At 35.2% G+C, this 15,296-nt stretch overlaps 1 protein-coding gene across 1 annotated transcript; it reads left to right on the plus strand.

Annotated features, from left to right (window-relative positions):
* Positions 1-13,228: 13,228 nt before the first annotated feature.
* On the plus strand, positions 13,229-14,339 carry LOC105962768 (uncharacterized). The gene is made up of 2 exons (XM_012987092.2): positions 13,229-13,476; positions 13,550-14,339. Exons 1-2 carry the CDS (start codon positions 13,375-13,377, stop codon positions 14,063-14,065), a joined length of 618 nt encoding a protein of 205 aa, XP_012842546.2. The 5' UTR covers positions 13,229-13,374; the 3' UTR covers positions 14,066-14,339.
* The last annotated feature ends 957 nt before the right edge of the window (positions 14,340-15,296 follow it).

Consider the following 15,296-nt stretch of genomic DNA (forward strand, 5'->3'; position numbering starts at 1 on the left):
GCGTAAAGAAAAAACAATGTCTAACAATTTTTAATAAACTTTCAATTTTAAACAAACAAATATAAATAAAATATGTGTTAAATATAATAACAATTAAAAAAGGAAAAGAAAAAAGAAAATAGTGTAAACATATGTTGATAATTAAAAAAATAAAAAATAAAACATATCTTAAATATAATAATAGTTATATAAAATAAAATTAAAAGTCTTCATCTTCTTCCCTGCAACCACCGTCGTCTTCCTCCATCCCCGCCTCCCCCCCCCCCCCACCCCACCCATCCAACTCACAACTCAATTCAACCCAAGTCGGAGCGTTCCACCGCTGCTCATCACCCCAACACCACTACATCTTCAGATCTTCTTTCAATTGAGGCATGCCGCGGCGGAGGTGTGCGGCTCGTGGTCGGTGAGATTGAACGGAGAAAATGGAGGCCCAGAAAATGAGTTTTCTTCATCTTCGTGCGGCGGCGGCCTCAGTGGCGGTCATCCTTGGAAGCAGAGGTTTCTTCGAAGTTTTTGGGCCATGATTGATCAAAATTCGCAGAGAATTGAAGATGTCCATGTCTGACATAAGGCAGAGGCGGCGGAGATGGTGGATTCTGGAGGAGCAGGATTGGTTGGTGGTGGCTGTTGAGGGTGGGTGGACGAGTGTTTCTTTTTAATTTCTTTTTTCTTTCTATTTTTGGAAAATTGCAAATCAGTCCCTGACTTAAGGAAGAAGAGGGCCTTTCTGAAAATTCAAGGGACTGAATTGAAAAAATTGAAAACTTTATTTGGGGCTTATTTCTGAAATTTATAATTTAAAGGGTAGTTGGGTCTTTTCACGTCAAAAAATCGAACCCCAGTCGCATATTCGGCGAGTGCAGCACACGATTCGCTCGGAGGGTCCTTATTGACATTGACTTCCTTTCATAGGGGGCTATTTGTTAATTTTTTTATCTGAGGGGTTTTTTTGCCAATTAGACATTTCACAGGGGAGCCGAGTGCAAATACCCCAAGAACCAAGTACTGCGCCTCCTATAAGTTTTAATAATTTACTTTTATATAAAAAATAAGATTATGTATTTTTAATTGAAGAAAGTAATAAATGAGTTTAACAAATAGGATAAGAAAATTACGAATTGTTACTTGGAACTAGCGCCTTGAGCGTGGACTCAAGCCCACCATGAATTGAACAAAATTTCACTATTTACATCTATATATTTATTAAGTTCAACCAATATTTTTTTTTACTAAGCTTTTACTTACATTATTTTATAATCTATATTCTATTCGTCCCCCAGTGATGAAATTATGGCTTCGCCACTGAATATGACCCTATAATTTAATGAAGCCTATCCTAAATTAAAAATGGATTGGGCCACTATATTATATTTTTAAATAATTTTTTTTTTGTAAGGATGTAAATATATAAATTAAATCTTCACATTTTAATTCTCCTAACATTATTGATTTTTTTTCGAACAAACCATAGAGAATTGATACTTGGCTGATAGCTCTTATTATTAGAGTAGGAATCTACTAGGGTTTGAATCATGTCTCATCCATGTTTTCTTAATGGAATTTACTTTTTGGGTTCCTAAAATTGCTATTTGCAATTTATACATATTTTTTTCTCACTCTCTAAAAAATTACCCTCGTCACTAATTTGGCCTAAAATCATCTTTGTTGAAGTGATATACGAACACAAATAAGCTCATCGGACGAAGATATTTAAATTAAGTAAAATCTGGACAGAAAGGGCAAAAGCCCAACCCGGGCACCCGAAGCTATTTTACACACCCAACTTTTTTTTCTCTCTCTAGAAAAAGTCCCTCTCGTCACTAATTTGGCATAAAATCATCTTTGTTGAAGTGATATACGAACACAAATAAGGTCATCGGATGAAGATATTTAAATCAAGTAAAATCTGGACAGAAAGGGCAAAAGCCCAACCCGGGCACCCGAAGCTATTTTACACCCCCAACTTTAAATCACTCTCGTCACTAATTTGGCCTAAAATCATCTTTGTTGAAGTGATATACGAACACAAATAAGCTCATCGGATGAAGATATTTAAATTAAATAAAATCTGGACAGAAAGGGCAAAAGCCCAACCCGGGCACCCAAAGCTATTTTACACGCAAAAGTTGGGCGTGTAAACCATCAATCCACGCCCAAACCAGGAGTGCAAAACAGCTTCCGGCGCCCGGCTTGGGCGTCCGGTCCCTCTCCCCCGGTTTTTTTGCTTTTTATTTTTTATTAATTTTTTTACGTTTTTTTCAGGGAAATCAACACAATGCGAGGTCGATGTCAAGCGTGGGATATTATTTTTGATTTAGTTTAGTTTTATCGGATTTAATGTATTATAGTATTTTATTATGTCAAATTTAGTACTTTATTATGTCGGACTTAGTGTTTTATTATGTCGAACTTAGTACTTTATTATGTCGAACTTAGTACTTTATTATGTCGAACATAATATTTTATTATGAATCAAGAAAACAGAATAAAAAAAGAAAACCAACAATCCAACATCAACAAGTGCTCGTGGTTGTTTAAAAATCATCATTTGTTCGCCACGCCGTGTAGAACTAGTAACTTTTCGATTATGTCTGAGACGAATCATAGGCCCCTTCTCTTTTCCCATTTTCAGTTTTTTAATCCAGGCCAATTAGACATCCTGCAAATATAAGAGATATTTAAATAAGTAAAATTGAAATTATAAAAAAAAATATTGAAATAAGTAAAATTGAAATTATAAAAAAAAGGATATTGAAGTAAGTAAAATTGAAATTATAAAAAAAATATTGAAATAAGTAAAATTGAAATTATAAAAAAATATATATAGAAATAAGTAAAATTGAAATTATAAAAAAATATTGAAATAAGTAAAAAAACAATAAAAAAACAAAAAAAAAAACATTGTTGAACGCCCAGACCGGACCTAGACGCCCAAACCGGGCGCCCATTTCCGGACCGGACGCCCAGATGGGACATCCATACTGTAACCGAACGCTCAAATCGGGCGTTCACCAGTATTTTGCACGCCCAAACCGGACGTGAAAAATGCTGGTGAATACCCGGTTTGGGCGTTCACTGTGCGCATTTTTTCCCCAAAAACAACCTTAAAATTCGATTTTTAGGGTTGTTTAACATGCAATTACAACCGAAATTTCCTACGCAATGCAATTACAGCGTTTAGGAGTTGAAAATACCTCAAAATTTCGATGAATTTGGCTTGATTTGGCTTCAACTCGAATTTTTTGATTTTTTTTTTTTTTTTTTGAATTTTTTTTAGAGAGAGAGGGGTATGAGTTGCAAATAGTAATTTTCAGACCCCAAAAAGCATTTCACTTTCTCAACTTGTAACATGATTTAATTTTTTTTCTTAGAAAAAATATATAGGGTCCATTTGGATGGGGGGATTTGGAGGAGGAATTTCAAATTCATAATAACAAATCTCTTGGACTTGTTTGGATTGATGGATTTGAGGATGGATTTCGAATCCACACCCCTCATTTTTAGTTGTTTTTTGAGCAATCGGTGTGGACTTCAAACGACTCCAAATTTGGAGTCATTTTAAATTCCTTCCCCGAATCAAATCCCTCTCCAAATCCCTCCATCCAATCGCACTCATAGTATTTTTTTTAGCAAAGCAACAGTTACATGTATTACGGATAGAACGGTGGATTTTTCTATTGTTTTTTTTTATTTTTTCCCGTTTTGACATATCCAAATATATATATTCTACTAGCTATATATTCGACTTAACAAATAAAAAAATAAATCAATAAATAACATAATAAATATGGACGAATTGCATATAATCTCAGGGAAAGGACTTATTTGTACTTATATCCAGACCAAAATCCATGAACATTGTAGAAAGAGATTAACAAATCTCAACAATTTGGTTCGAAAACAATAAGCATGTTCGGTCACAAACTCTATTTTAAAACATGCCATATGTCGATGCACACAAATCACAATTGTTGTTTTACGTACCTACTTGTTCGACGTACTATCAACATTAAATTATCTAGCGCCTATGGAAATCGTTAACAACGACATTTCATGCAGAGGAGTTGAATATTTGTTCCAACTATTTAACCGAGATGCACGAAATTCTTTTACTAATTTAAATTCACCAATATACATATTTTCATATAGAAAATAGTAAAAAAAAAAAATTAATATGAATTGTTATATAGCTTCTTTAATCAATATACACTTCACAAGTAGGAATGCAAATTGAGCAGGGCCTACTATTTGAACCGAGCCGAATTAATTGTGAGCCGCTCGAGTTTGTGCCTTTTAATTAGACACGATTAAACTGTGGGCCGAATTTGAGTTATTATAGCACAACCCGAATAAAGTCCGACTGAGATGATATATATATATATATATATATATATATATATATATATATATATATATATATATATATATATATATATATATATATATATATAACATAAAAGCTAATAGTAATAGACTAATATGGACCAATGGAAACAAGTCAACAATTATATATTCAATTATTAATAATTAATTTATAAATCTAATCAAAATCAATCTTGAGAATATGAAAAGTTTCCTACATAAAAGATAATCCTTTTGTTCCCTTTTAAGTGTCGTATTTAACTTTGCACAAGTATTAAGAATATCAATAAATGTGTCTTGATTTTTGGTAAAACACATTAAAAAGACTAAAATAATCTTGATTATTTAATGATGTGAAAAGAGAGAGTCAATAGTTATAGTTGAATTAATAAGGTTAAAATAGGAAAAAATGCCTTTAATTCAGTATTGAAAATCTAAAGTAACAGATAATATGGAACAAAATATTTTTAAAAGAGACAGTTATTATTGGAACAAATGGAGTACTAACATTTTCCTTAATTTATATAAACATTAAAATTAGTTATCCCTCTATTCCACAATAATTGTCTCTTTTTAAAAATATTTATGTTCCATATTATATATTACTTTAGATTTCCTATCCTGCATTAAATGTTTTTTTACTGTTTTAACCTATTAATGCATCTATAAATGCATAAAGATTGTTTAAGTCATTTTTATGTGATTATCCTAAAATCAAGCTACATTTATTGAATTTCTTAATCACTGTGAAAAGTGACAAACGACACTTATTTAGAAACGGATGGAGTATTTACAGTATCTTGCAAAAGTCACGTTGAGAGTTTCTCTTCATATATCATCAATGGAGGTATCTTTATTTATCATTGTTTTTTTTTTTCTCAATTAAATAAGGGTAACATTGAAATTTAATATAATGTGTAAAGTAATATTGAAATTTAATGTGTAAAAATTAGCTACACTATAACCTAGTGACAGTGGGGAAGCCAATGTGGAGGGGGGGCATGCCCTCCTCCCTTCAAATTTTAATTTTTTTACTAACATATATATATATATATATATATATATATATATATATATATATATATATATATATATATATATATATATATATATATATATATATATATATATATATAATTTATAGCATTTGTATTGCACTCCTATAATTTTTAACAATTAAATTTTATATAAAAAATAATAATAAATTTAATTGAAGAAAAAAATGAAAAAATAATAAATAACTCTAACAAGTAGGATATGGAAGTAAAGTGATCCGGAACCAAGATTTTTAACAAAAATCCTTTTTTTTTTTTTAAGGGCGATGCCCTTGATCCCCTGAAAATTTAAGTCCACCATGTAACAATATGTTAAACTCGTCACTCTTGGAACAATCATTGTTGTTATTAAATTTTTTACGCTATTTTTTATGCATATTCGACCCCCTCAATGATGAAATTCTGACTTCGCCACTGCTAGAGGGTGTCCTCAAATTATTAATTTAAGGAGTTCTACCTCACATGATTTTTCCAAATGAGGGGGTCTTACTAATTTTTCCTATTTGTTTTGGGAAAATTATGTGAGGTAGACCCAACTCCAAATAATAATTTGAGAAAACTCATTTGTCTCAAATATAGCATTTCTCGCACATTTAAATTGCCCAATATATCAACTATAATTCAATTATTCCCCCCCTCTCTCTCTCTCTCCTTTCCGTCTACTCTTTTCACCCCTGTTTCTCTTCTCAATATCCAGATCTCACAATTCTCCCTCCACTCTTTGCAACTACCATGGGCTACCGTTGCTCTTCTGCCCCTCTATTATCGCCCCCATCTCTCCACCCGCACCACCCACCTTCTGATTCCAATTCCGAGAATAAACTAGAAAGATGTTTTTGCGGCGGAGGCGGCGGCATCTCTGGAAGATGAGAGCAGCAACAGTGGATTCATTGAACTTGGCGATAGAGGACCTAGAATGGGTGAAGGTGTTAGTGGAGGTGGAGGCAGTGGTTTTGGTGGTGGAATCGACATTAATAATGAGATTGGTGGATTGGGTGTAGTTGCGGGTGGTGATGGTGTGGTGCCGATGGAAGGCAGATCTAGGATTTTTTTGATAGATCAGGCGGAGGACAACGCGAGTGGAGAAATTCGCGCAGGCTGGACCCATAATCGACTATATTCAATGGTTGATTTAATGTTTAATCGATACTTTTTTCAATTCATTTTTGGGTTTTTGGTTATTAATTTCTTATTTTGCCACGTGTAGTCAAACTTGAGGCATAGCGGTAGTGTGTTTTATTTTGTCATTGTTAATCCATCATCCGATTTATATAAATCAATAATTTTTTGTATATTTGTTGTTTTGTACAAAATAGTTGATTTTCATTTTTTTAATAGTTTTTCTTTTTGTTATTTGTTTCGCTTGGTTATTTTGTATGAATTTTTTTGTTGAATCGTTTTGAGTTTCATTGACGACATTACGGTTGTTTTTGTTACATTTAGTAGTCAATTTCATTATTCAACAACAATTTTAGTAGTCAATTCTTAATCGACAACGACTCAGTTTATATTCAACTAATACACCTAACAGTGGAAAAAAAAGTTTTAAAAAATCGAGAAAAAAGAAATACAAAAAATTATAAGAATAAAAAAATTGAAAATTAATTAAAAAAAACGAAAATAGGGATGAGATCTAGTAGTTGAAAGAAGATATTGGAAGAGCAATGTAGGGATTAGAGAAAAGGTCACAGGAGTATGGATTTATCAAAGAGTGAAATATGAATTGAGCCTCTTTCTATTAGTGAAATGTTTGAGGGGTTTTTCTCAAATAGACCCATTTTTCTTCGGTTTAATCCCATTGCACCCTTTAAATAGAGCATTTTGGCACTTTGCACCCTTGAAAAATAATAATAGCATTTTGCACCGTCAAAACACAATAAATTATTCACAATGCACCCTTAATTGAATAATAGCACTTTGCACCTTCAAAAAACAATAAATTATTCACAATCCACCCTTAATTGAATAATAAAGGATAATTCATTTTTTATTGGTTTTTTTTTTCGGGATGTAAAATAACAATTTAATTTGTTATTTTCTTCAACCCCAACTAATTTCGAGCGCAGAAAGTGCGAAAAAAAATACTCACACCGGATAATTAAAAAAAAAAAATCTTACAAAATAAAATCAAGTAAACTTTAATCACTAAATTATTTAATTGATAGATCTTTTATTCGAATTGGTGGAAATATTAGGTTGTAATATTGGAAGAAAACATGATTTTTAGATAACTTGATAACGAAATAGCTCAAATATTTTTTTTTCGAATTTTTTTTTTATTATTCATAAAAAATATAATTTTTAAATACCACTAAAAATATTAAATTACCTTTATTAATTTTAAAAACTCATGTAGGGTGCATTATGCATAGGGGTGAATCGGACGGATCAGATCGGATACAGGGCATTCGAAAAATTTCCGATTTTTTAGGAACCGTAATATCGTTTCCGATTCCGATTTTTTCGAAAATTTCGAAAAATCAGATTGGAATTTTGCATTTTCGATTTTTTTTTTTATTTTTCACAAATTTCTTGAACACAAAACAAAAAACTCATAGACAAACCCACAAAAAAATACATAAACACAATGTTTTTCGGATTTTTTCACAGATTTCAACATTTTCATTAGTCTGACAATTACCGATGAAAACATCTCAAATATGTTAAAATTTTACTTCAAATTTGCTGAGATCTTATGGTCGATCGAAATAAACGAGAAATGTCCTATAAGATTCTCAAGGAAAAAGAATGATTGATTGAGCAAACAACTACACCAAGAGCGGATGGCGGCTTCACAAGGAGAGGCGGAGCTCCTAAGCGGCGGCGACTTGACAAGGAGAAGCAGGGCAGCGGAAATAGCTAGGTTAGAAAGTAAGAGAAGAAGAGAAGCAATGTTGCAACGTAACTACGTTGTAATGAAACAAGGGGAAATGTAAAATTAGGTTTGGATTAGGGGATTGCTATTATCAGTGCGATTTTTACCACTCGCAGTGCAAAATAATTCGTTTTTTTTTTCCATTTCCAAATCTTATCCAAACCCTCTCTCAAACACTCTCAACCTTTAATTCTTGAAATTTTTCAAATCCAATAATTTTTCGACCAATATCAGTTTGAGCACAAGTATTATCAACATGGATGACAACGACTTCGATTTTGAGGTGAAAATACACGTTTTTTGTTCATTTCCAACGTTTTTAGACATTTCGTGATATTTCACACGAAATCTATTCTTCCATTTCGTGTAATACTATGCGAAATATGTCTTAAAATCGTTTGTTGTTTGTTTCGTAGAAAAACCTACGAAATGAAAGCTTACATTTCGTAGTAAAACCTACGAAATTAAAGCTCTTATTTCGTATGTTTTTACACGAAATTGTAGCTTACATTTCGTGTTATTTCATACGAAATCCCTTAAATATTGTCTTTTAATTTCAAATATTTATGCAGGAACTAAGAGAACAATCTCACGATAATAGTCACTTCTTTAAACGTGGTATTGTGTCATGTGATAGTAGAAAAGCGTTAATTATGTGGGCAAAAGACACATCATTAGTCATAATCATCGACTGATTAATCATTGTAAATCAGAAAAAAATCATGTTTTAACGTGTGCAAGATATCAATCTGGACGACACGTACTATTGAAGAAACGTTCTTCAGGTTAATTGGCAAAAAATCAACGGAGGACAGATTATGGCGATTGAGTGTGAGTAATGCTAATCATAACCATCTGCCGTGTATTTGAAAGTTAACTTATGTTCAAATTTCTATTTGTTTTAATTTTGCATTTTAATGTTTAATTTATGTTTTGAAATATTTAAATTTGTAGCGTTGTGTTTTGCATTTTTATGTTTAACCTATGTTTTTTGAATGATTAAATTTGTAAGGTTGTTTTGGAATGTTTAAATGTGTACTTTAATTGCTTCAGTTGTACGTAGTTTCTAAATTCAAATAAAAAAACTAGTGAATTAAAATACAAAATAACAAACTAGTAAATTAAATAATTCGTAATAATAATAAACAAAACTAGTAAAATAATTAGTTCCTAATAATAATAAAAACAAATTATTAAGTTAAATAGTTCCTAACAATAATAAAAATGCATAGTCCTAATAATAATAAAAATAAACGTTAAAATCAAATAGTTCATAAAAATACATAACCGGCAAAAAAAATCGGTAAACTATCGCCTCGATCTCCTCGGCGGCTGCACCTCATGATCGTCGTCGTCGTCGTTGTCGTTGTCCTGGTCGATGCCAATATATCGGGCGACGGGCTGCATAATATTTCCAAGGTCGGCACGTAGATCGGCAAACTGCTGCATCCAGTCTTGTACAGTGTTCCTGGTGTTCGGGTACAATGCACGTACTATCTGGTAATAAGCCGGCTGATCTAGTGGCCTCACATTCTCTCGATGCAGTGGAGCCGGGCCTACGTAGGGGTTGTTGATCTTCAGATGAGTTTGATCGGTATACCACTCCATGTAGTGCTCGTCGACTTCCCCCCGTTGTCGTGCCGTCTTGCAAGCGTTGGTGGAAAGGAATGGGCCTGGACCATGTCCCACATACCACCCATAAATGGGTAGTTGACTTTGTACGATGTACCTCCTTTGGGACCGCGTGAACATGGCTCTATCTATGGAATCAAGCCGCGCGGAATATCCTGGACCCACCCGAATTGTCGGACGCAACGATCAGGCATTTACGGCTCTACGACCCACATGTACTGGATCGTGCCATGATACAACGTAAGAGGGATACTCTCGTGTATATCCCGACCATACGGTAGCCACCCGACCTAAACATAAAACAATATGAATACATAAATCAAAACATTCATATTTAAACAAACTACAAACATAAACCGAAAAATTCATATTTAAACAAACTACAATTACATAAAATCGAAAAATTTCATATTTTAAAAAAATATAAACACATAAATCGAAAAATTCATATTTAAAAAAAATATAAATAACTTACATCATTCGTTGTCATACTGTCGAGTAAACCTCGAATATGCTCGAGCGTGCCCGCTTTTGGCGGCGCGTTCCACCTCTTGCATCGACGCTGAAACTCGCGGTACCGCTCGCTCTCCTCCGGCGGCTGGAATCTCGGGAAATACTCGTATATCCAGCACTGCAATATTTTATTTAAAGATATTTAGGGAAATCAACAATAGAGAATATATAAATTTAAAAACATTATGAACAAAATAAGTACAAAAATATATTACAATTTACCTGAAGAAGGGTGGTGCAACCCGCCAAGCTCCTCGACTGTGCTCGGCTGCATATAGATTGGCCAAACAGGCCGAACCCCACGAATACGTGCCGACCTGATCAAGCACTGAATCCTCGAGCACGTGCATATACCACGGCTTCACCCGATCACATATCTTGTCGGGGAATAAAATCGATCCGGGGAGAAACACCAGATATATCTGAACTCGGCGTCTCATGGGCGTGTCGGGCATCAACAACTGTCCCTGTATCATCCTCTATGTGGGGCCCCCACGCTTCCATGACTCGTCAATCTCCTCAAAATCGAGGTTTAATACCTCGGACAACAAATACACGCAGTTTGTCTGCTCGATGACCTCGTCGTACCTAGGCGCAATCACCCGTCCCTCCACATTGGCACCTAGAATCATCTAGACATCGTGGATAGTGATAGTCATCTCTCCCCACGGCATATGGAAGCTGTTCGTCTCCGGCTGCCACCGCTCCACGAATGCAAACAACAGCAGACCATCTATGCGCGATAAATAACATTGAGTTAGGGGATACAAACCGGTGATCCGCAGAAAATGCTTGTCTGCGGATACATCTATGTGTAGGGCAGCTGCTATCTTCTCGTAGTTGAAATGGTTAAGGGAGTTGATACGGGACTCCACTCGTCCAACCGGATGTTCCTGCAATTATTTATTTAGAAAACATATTAGTTAATCAACTATACAAATATTTTAATATAAGATACAAAAATTATAATATTAAAATTAAAACAAGTAATTAACTTACTTATACCCTCCAAATATACGCCGATACATGCGACTTGAAACTCGGAATCAAAGACGGATCCCGCGCGTCACCGGGAAATGGACCATCTAGCACATACGGATTGACTCGAGTATGACTTCAACCACCACGAGCTCCACCGCCCCGTGCTCGACCTCCACGACCTCCACGAGCTACAACCTCTGTCTCGTGAACGGGGTCCACGGCATCCTCCTCCTCCTCCTCCATAGCATGGGAAGACTCGACATTGGGATGTGAAACCGATGATCTGGCTTCACCAACTCTCTCAGCCTCTCGGTTACGTCGTGTAGACATAGTCATGCGCTCGCGCTCGCGCTCTTGATGCTCGACCTCATCACGAACTGCTCGCACAATTGCCTTTGATTTGCTTTGCCTGTCATCTGTTAAATAAGACACTATTAACGTCAGTCTAATTAATAATAAATAAAACAAATCCTAAAAAAAAACTGAAATTGTGCAATAATTTCGTGGAAAAAGACACGAAATTAATGCTTACATTTCGTGTATTTTTTCACGAAATGTAAGCATTAACTTTGTGTCTTTTTCCACGAAATTATTGCACAATGCCCGAAACACAAAGTTTCGTGCATAGTACCTACGAAAGAGAAGCTTACATTTCGTACGTTCTCTCACGAAATTAAAGCTTTCGTTTCGTAAGTTTTTGCACGAAACTTATAAGAAACAAAAAATTCTACTAATTTCTGGAAAAAATCACGAAATTAGCCCTTTAATGGCTAATTTCGTGATTTTTTCCACGAAACGCATTTTCTTTTCTCAAAAAGTTTCGAAGGTCTTTGAAATACTGAAAACGTCGAGATTTCCATCGCAATTTGTTAATATACTACTATAAAACATTGGATTTACGATTTCGAGTTCGAGTTTTACCTTAAATCGTTGTGGGATTGCTCGTTTAATCCGCGGGAATTTGAAGGGCCTTGGAGAGGGTTTGAGATGATTTTGAAATTTTTGAAGAAAAGTTACAAATGAATCTAAAGTGCAGTGCAAGCCGGTAAAAGCTGCACTATGAATAATATTTCAGTTTGGATTATAAGATTTGAGCTACATATAGCAATGGGCCAAAATTATATGGATCAAAATATCAAAATTATCGGAATAAAATTATGGCCCAATCCTTATAGTGAGTGGCCTTAGAGTTATGTAATATATAAAAACTAATTTTTAAATATATAAAAAAAATCAGAAATTTTCGGAATTATTTTTGGGTCGGAATTCGGAAATTCTGAAAATTTTATATTAATTTCCGATTCCGATCCGATTTTTTTCTAAAATTTTCGGAAATCGGATATCAAAAAACATTCCAAAATTGGAAATATTTGGATCGGAATCGGCGGAAATCGAAAATTTCGTTCCGATTTTCACCCCTAATTATGCATAATATATGTGTTACGATGGTGTAAAGTGCCAAAATAGTATATTTAAAGGGTACAAAATGGAATTAAACATTTTTCTTCCTCAGCGGATACATTTTATCTTCAACCAATAAACCCACGACGCGCACGTGATATTGCTGAAGCGCCGGGCAGGTTGTGATGACACTCCCCAGCATTTCAAATTTTAGTTCAGTCCAAGAGGGACAACCTAGTAATTTCATTATCTCAAATATGCATGAAACAAGATAAGAAATAGCACAGACACGTCACCGATCCATGTCGCTCTTCTCCCAAACACATCCAGCCGTTGATTAAGAACCTGTAACACAATCCCTGCCGTAAACACTCAATCCCTCTCTTCATTATTTTATTTTATTTTTGATATTTTCAATTCTCAATCCATCTCCGATCCCTCTGTTTACCCCCTTTTATAACCAACCCTTCAGTTCACTCCTTTTTATTTTCTCACTCTAAAAATTAGGGTTTATTTTTCCCCAAATTTTAGGAGATCGTTTACTTTGTAGTAATGGCAAGTGAAGAAGTGCAGGGTGATAATATTGATAATCAGGCTCAGCCGCCGGCGCCGGTCCCGCCACTCGTTTCCGGCGGTTTGCCTCCGTATCCAGAGGTAGAGGGTTTTTTTTTTCCTCCGTCAATATTTAGTCTTTTTTCATGAAAATATTTGTATATATTTTCCACAGATGATTTTAGTAGCGATTGAAGCGTTGAACGAAGATCAGGGCTCAAACAAATCTTCGATCTCGAAGCAAATCGAAGATACCCACGGAAACCTGCCGCCGGCTCACTCCATTCTTCTTACCCACCACCTCAACAAGATGAAATCATCCGGTCAGCTTATTTTCTCCAAGAACTGCTACCGCAAACCCGACACCAATTCTCCGCCGCCGCGCCGCGGCCGAGGACGACCACCCAAGCCCAAAACCTCTCTGCCGTCTGCCGCCGCCGTCCTGTCCCCGCCCCGTCCACGTGGCCGTCCCCCGAAGTCCCGCGACCCAGCGGCTCCTCCGCCGCCGCCTAAACCCACGGCCGCAAGTACGAGTGATGCTCTTTCTGGGAGAAAACGCGGCCGCCCGCCCAAGGCTGCTGCTAGCGCTGGGTTGGCTGCACCTCCGCGAGCTGCTGCCGCTGGCCCGCCGCGCGGCCGTGGTAGGCCCCCTAAAGTGAAGCCTGCAATGGCTGCGGCTGTAGGAGCTTGAGATTGTAGGGATTTAGTAGTGCTAATTAATTTGATGATTATATATTTATGGATGTGTTCTTGGGTATTTAGGTTGTTTTGCAACGGCTTCTTCAAAGTGATTATGAGCTTTTTAATGTTTAAAAAAAAACTAATTATGAAACCAAAAAAACTCATAATCACTTTGAAAAGGAGTTTGTTTGTAACTTCTAATGTAAATTTGGTCTTCGTGCTTAAATTTGTTTATTTGAATCTCTTTTGTCATTCCTTTAATGGAAACTCGCTCAATTTTTATATGGATGAATTAGAGTTAAAATTAATTTGTATTTTGAACAATAATTTGTATTATGCGTGACTACAAAATGAAAATTTCAAATTCCGCCGATTCTAAGATGTTCGGATAGATTCTCTGAGGAGGTCATTGCCCCAATTTGTCGGAGAGTTCAAAAAGAAATGGAACCTTACAAATAAGGTCGCTAGGATAATGAGATGGAATGGATTTTTGTAAGGTCATCGCCCCAATTTATGCGTGCTTTGAGCACATATTGGTCCTTCAATCCCCGTGGAGATGAGAATATGAGGTTCTTGAGAGCATTGATGCTAGGGTATCACATAAAGCCCGTCAATTTTTATCCCGCTCTTTCACAGTCGATGAGGTAACCTAGGCCATATCACAAATGCCCCCTCAAAAGTCTCGGTTCCGGATGAATTGTATCAAATTTTGGCATATTTTAGAGTCTTGGAATTTCTAAATGACCATAATCTTCCACCAAGTTTTAAATACACACAAATCGCTCTTACTCTAATGGTGAAAAACCTTGAAAAAATAACAAAAGATAGAAATTTGGTTCGAAAGTTCTGGTTAACACACCAAAAACCATGCTCAATGATCAAATATCCCTCACCCAAGCTACTTTTGTTCCAAAAATATTGATCACTAATATTGTTCCCGTAGCATTTGAGATTAACTATTTTATCAAGTGTCTAATGCTAAAACAAATTATATGGCCATGATATCGGACATTAGTAATGTCTCATATCCAAATTTTAAGTCTTAACGTGGATTGGCATCCGACTCACTTGAATCAATTTTACTACTATTTTTTTTTTGAAATGACCACCTCAACCAAAAATTTAAATTGTTAGTGAGATATATCATTTAATATTTAAATATCCAATACGATCTTTCAAGTGCAGACGAATTACAATTTAAGCCTTATACTTGGAATATTTGAAACGGGTGGCAGTGAAAT

This window comes from Erythranthe guttata, chromosome 12 (assembly GCF_056151865.1).
Source record: "Erythranthe guttata isolate IM_541 chromosome 12, IM_541, whole genome shotgun sequence".
Classification (NCBI taxonomy): Eukaryota; Viridiplantae; Streptophyta; class Magnoliopsida; order Lamiales; family Phrymaceae; genus Erythranthe; species Erythranthe guttata.

Coding starts and splice junctions, on each gene's coding strand:
- LOC105962768 (XM_012987092.2), top strand. CDS start 13,375: ATGGCAAGTGAAGAAGTGCAGGGTGATAATATTGATAATCAGGCTCAG. Junction 13,477..13,549: donor GTTTGCCTCCGTATCCAGAG/GTAGAGGGTTTT, acceptor TATTTTCCACAG/ATGATTTTAGTAGCGATTGA.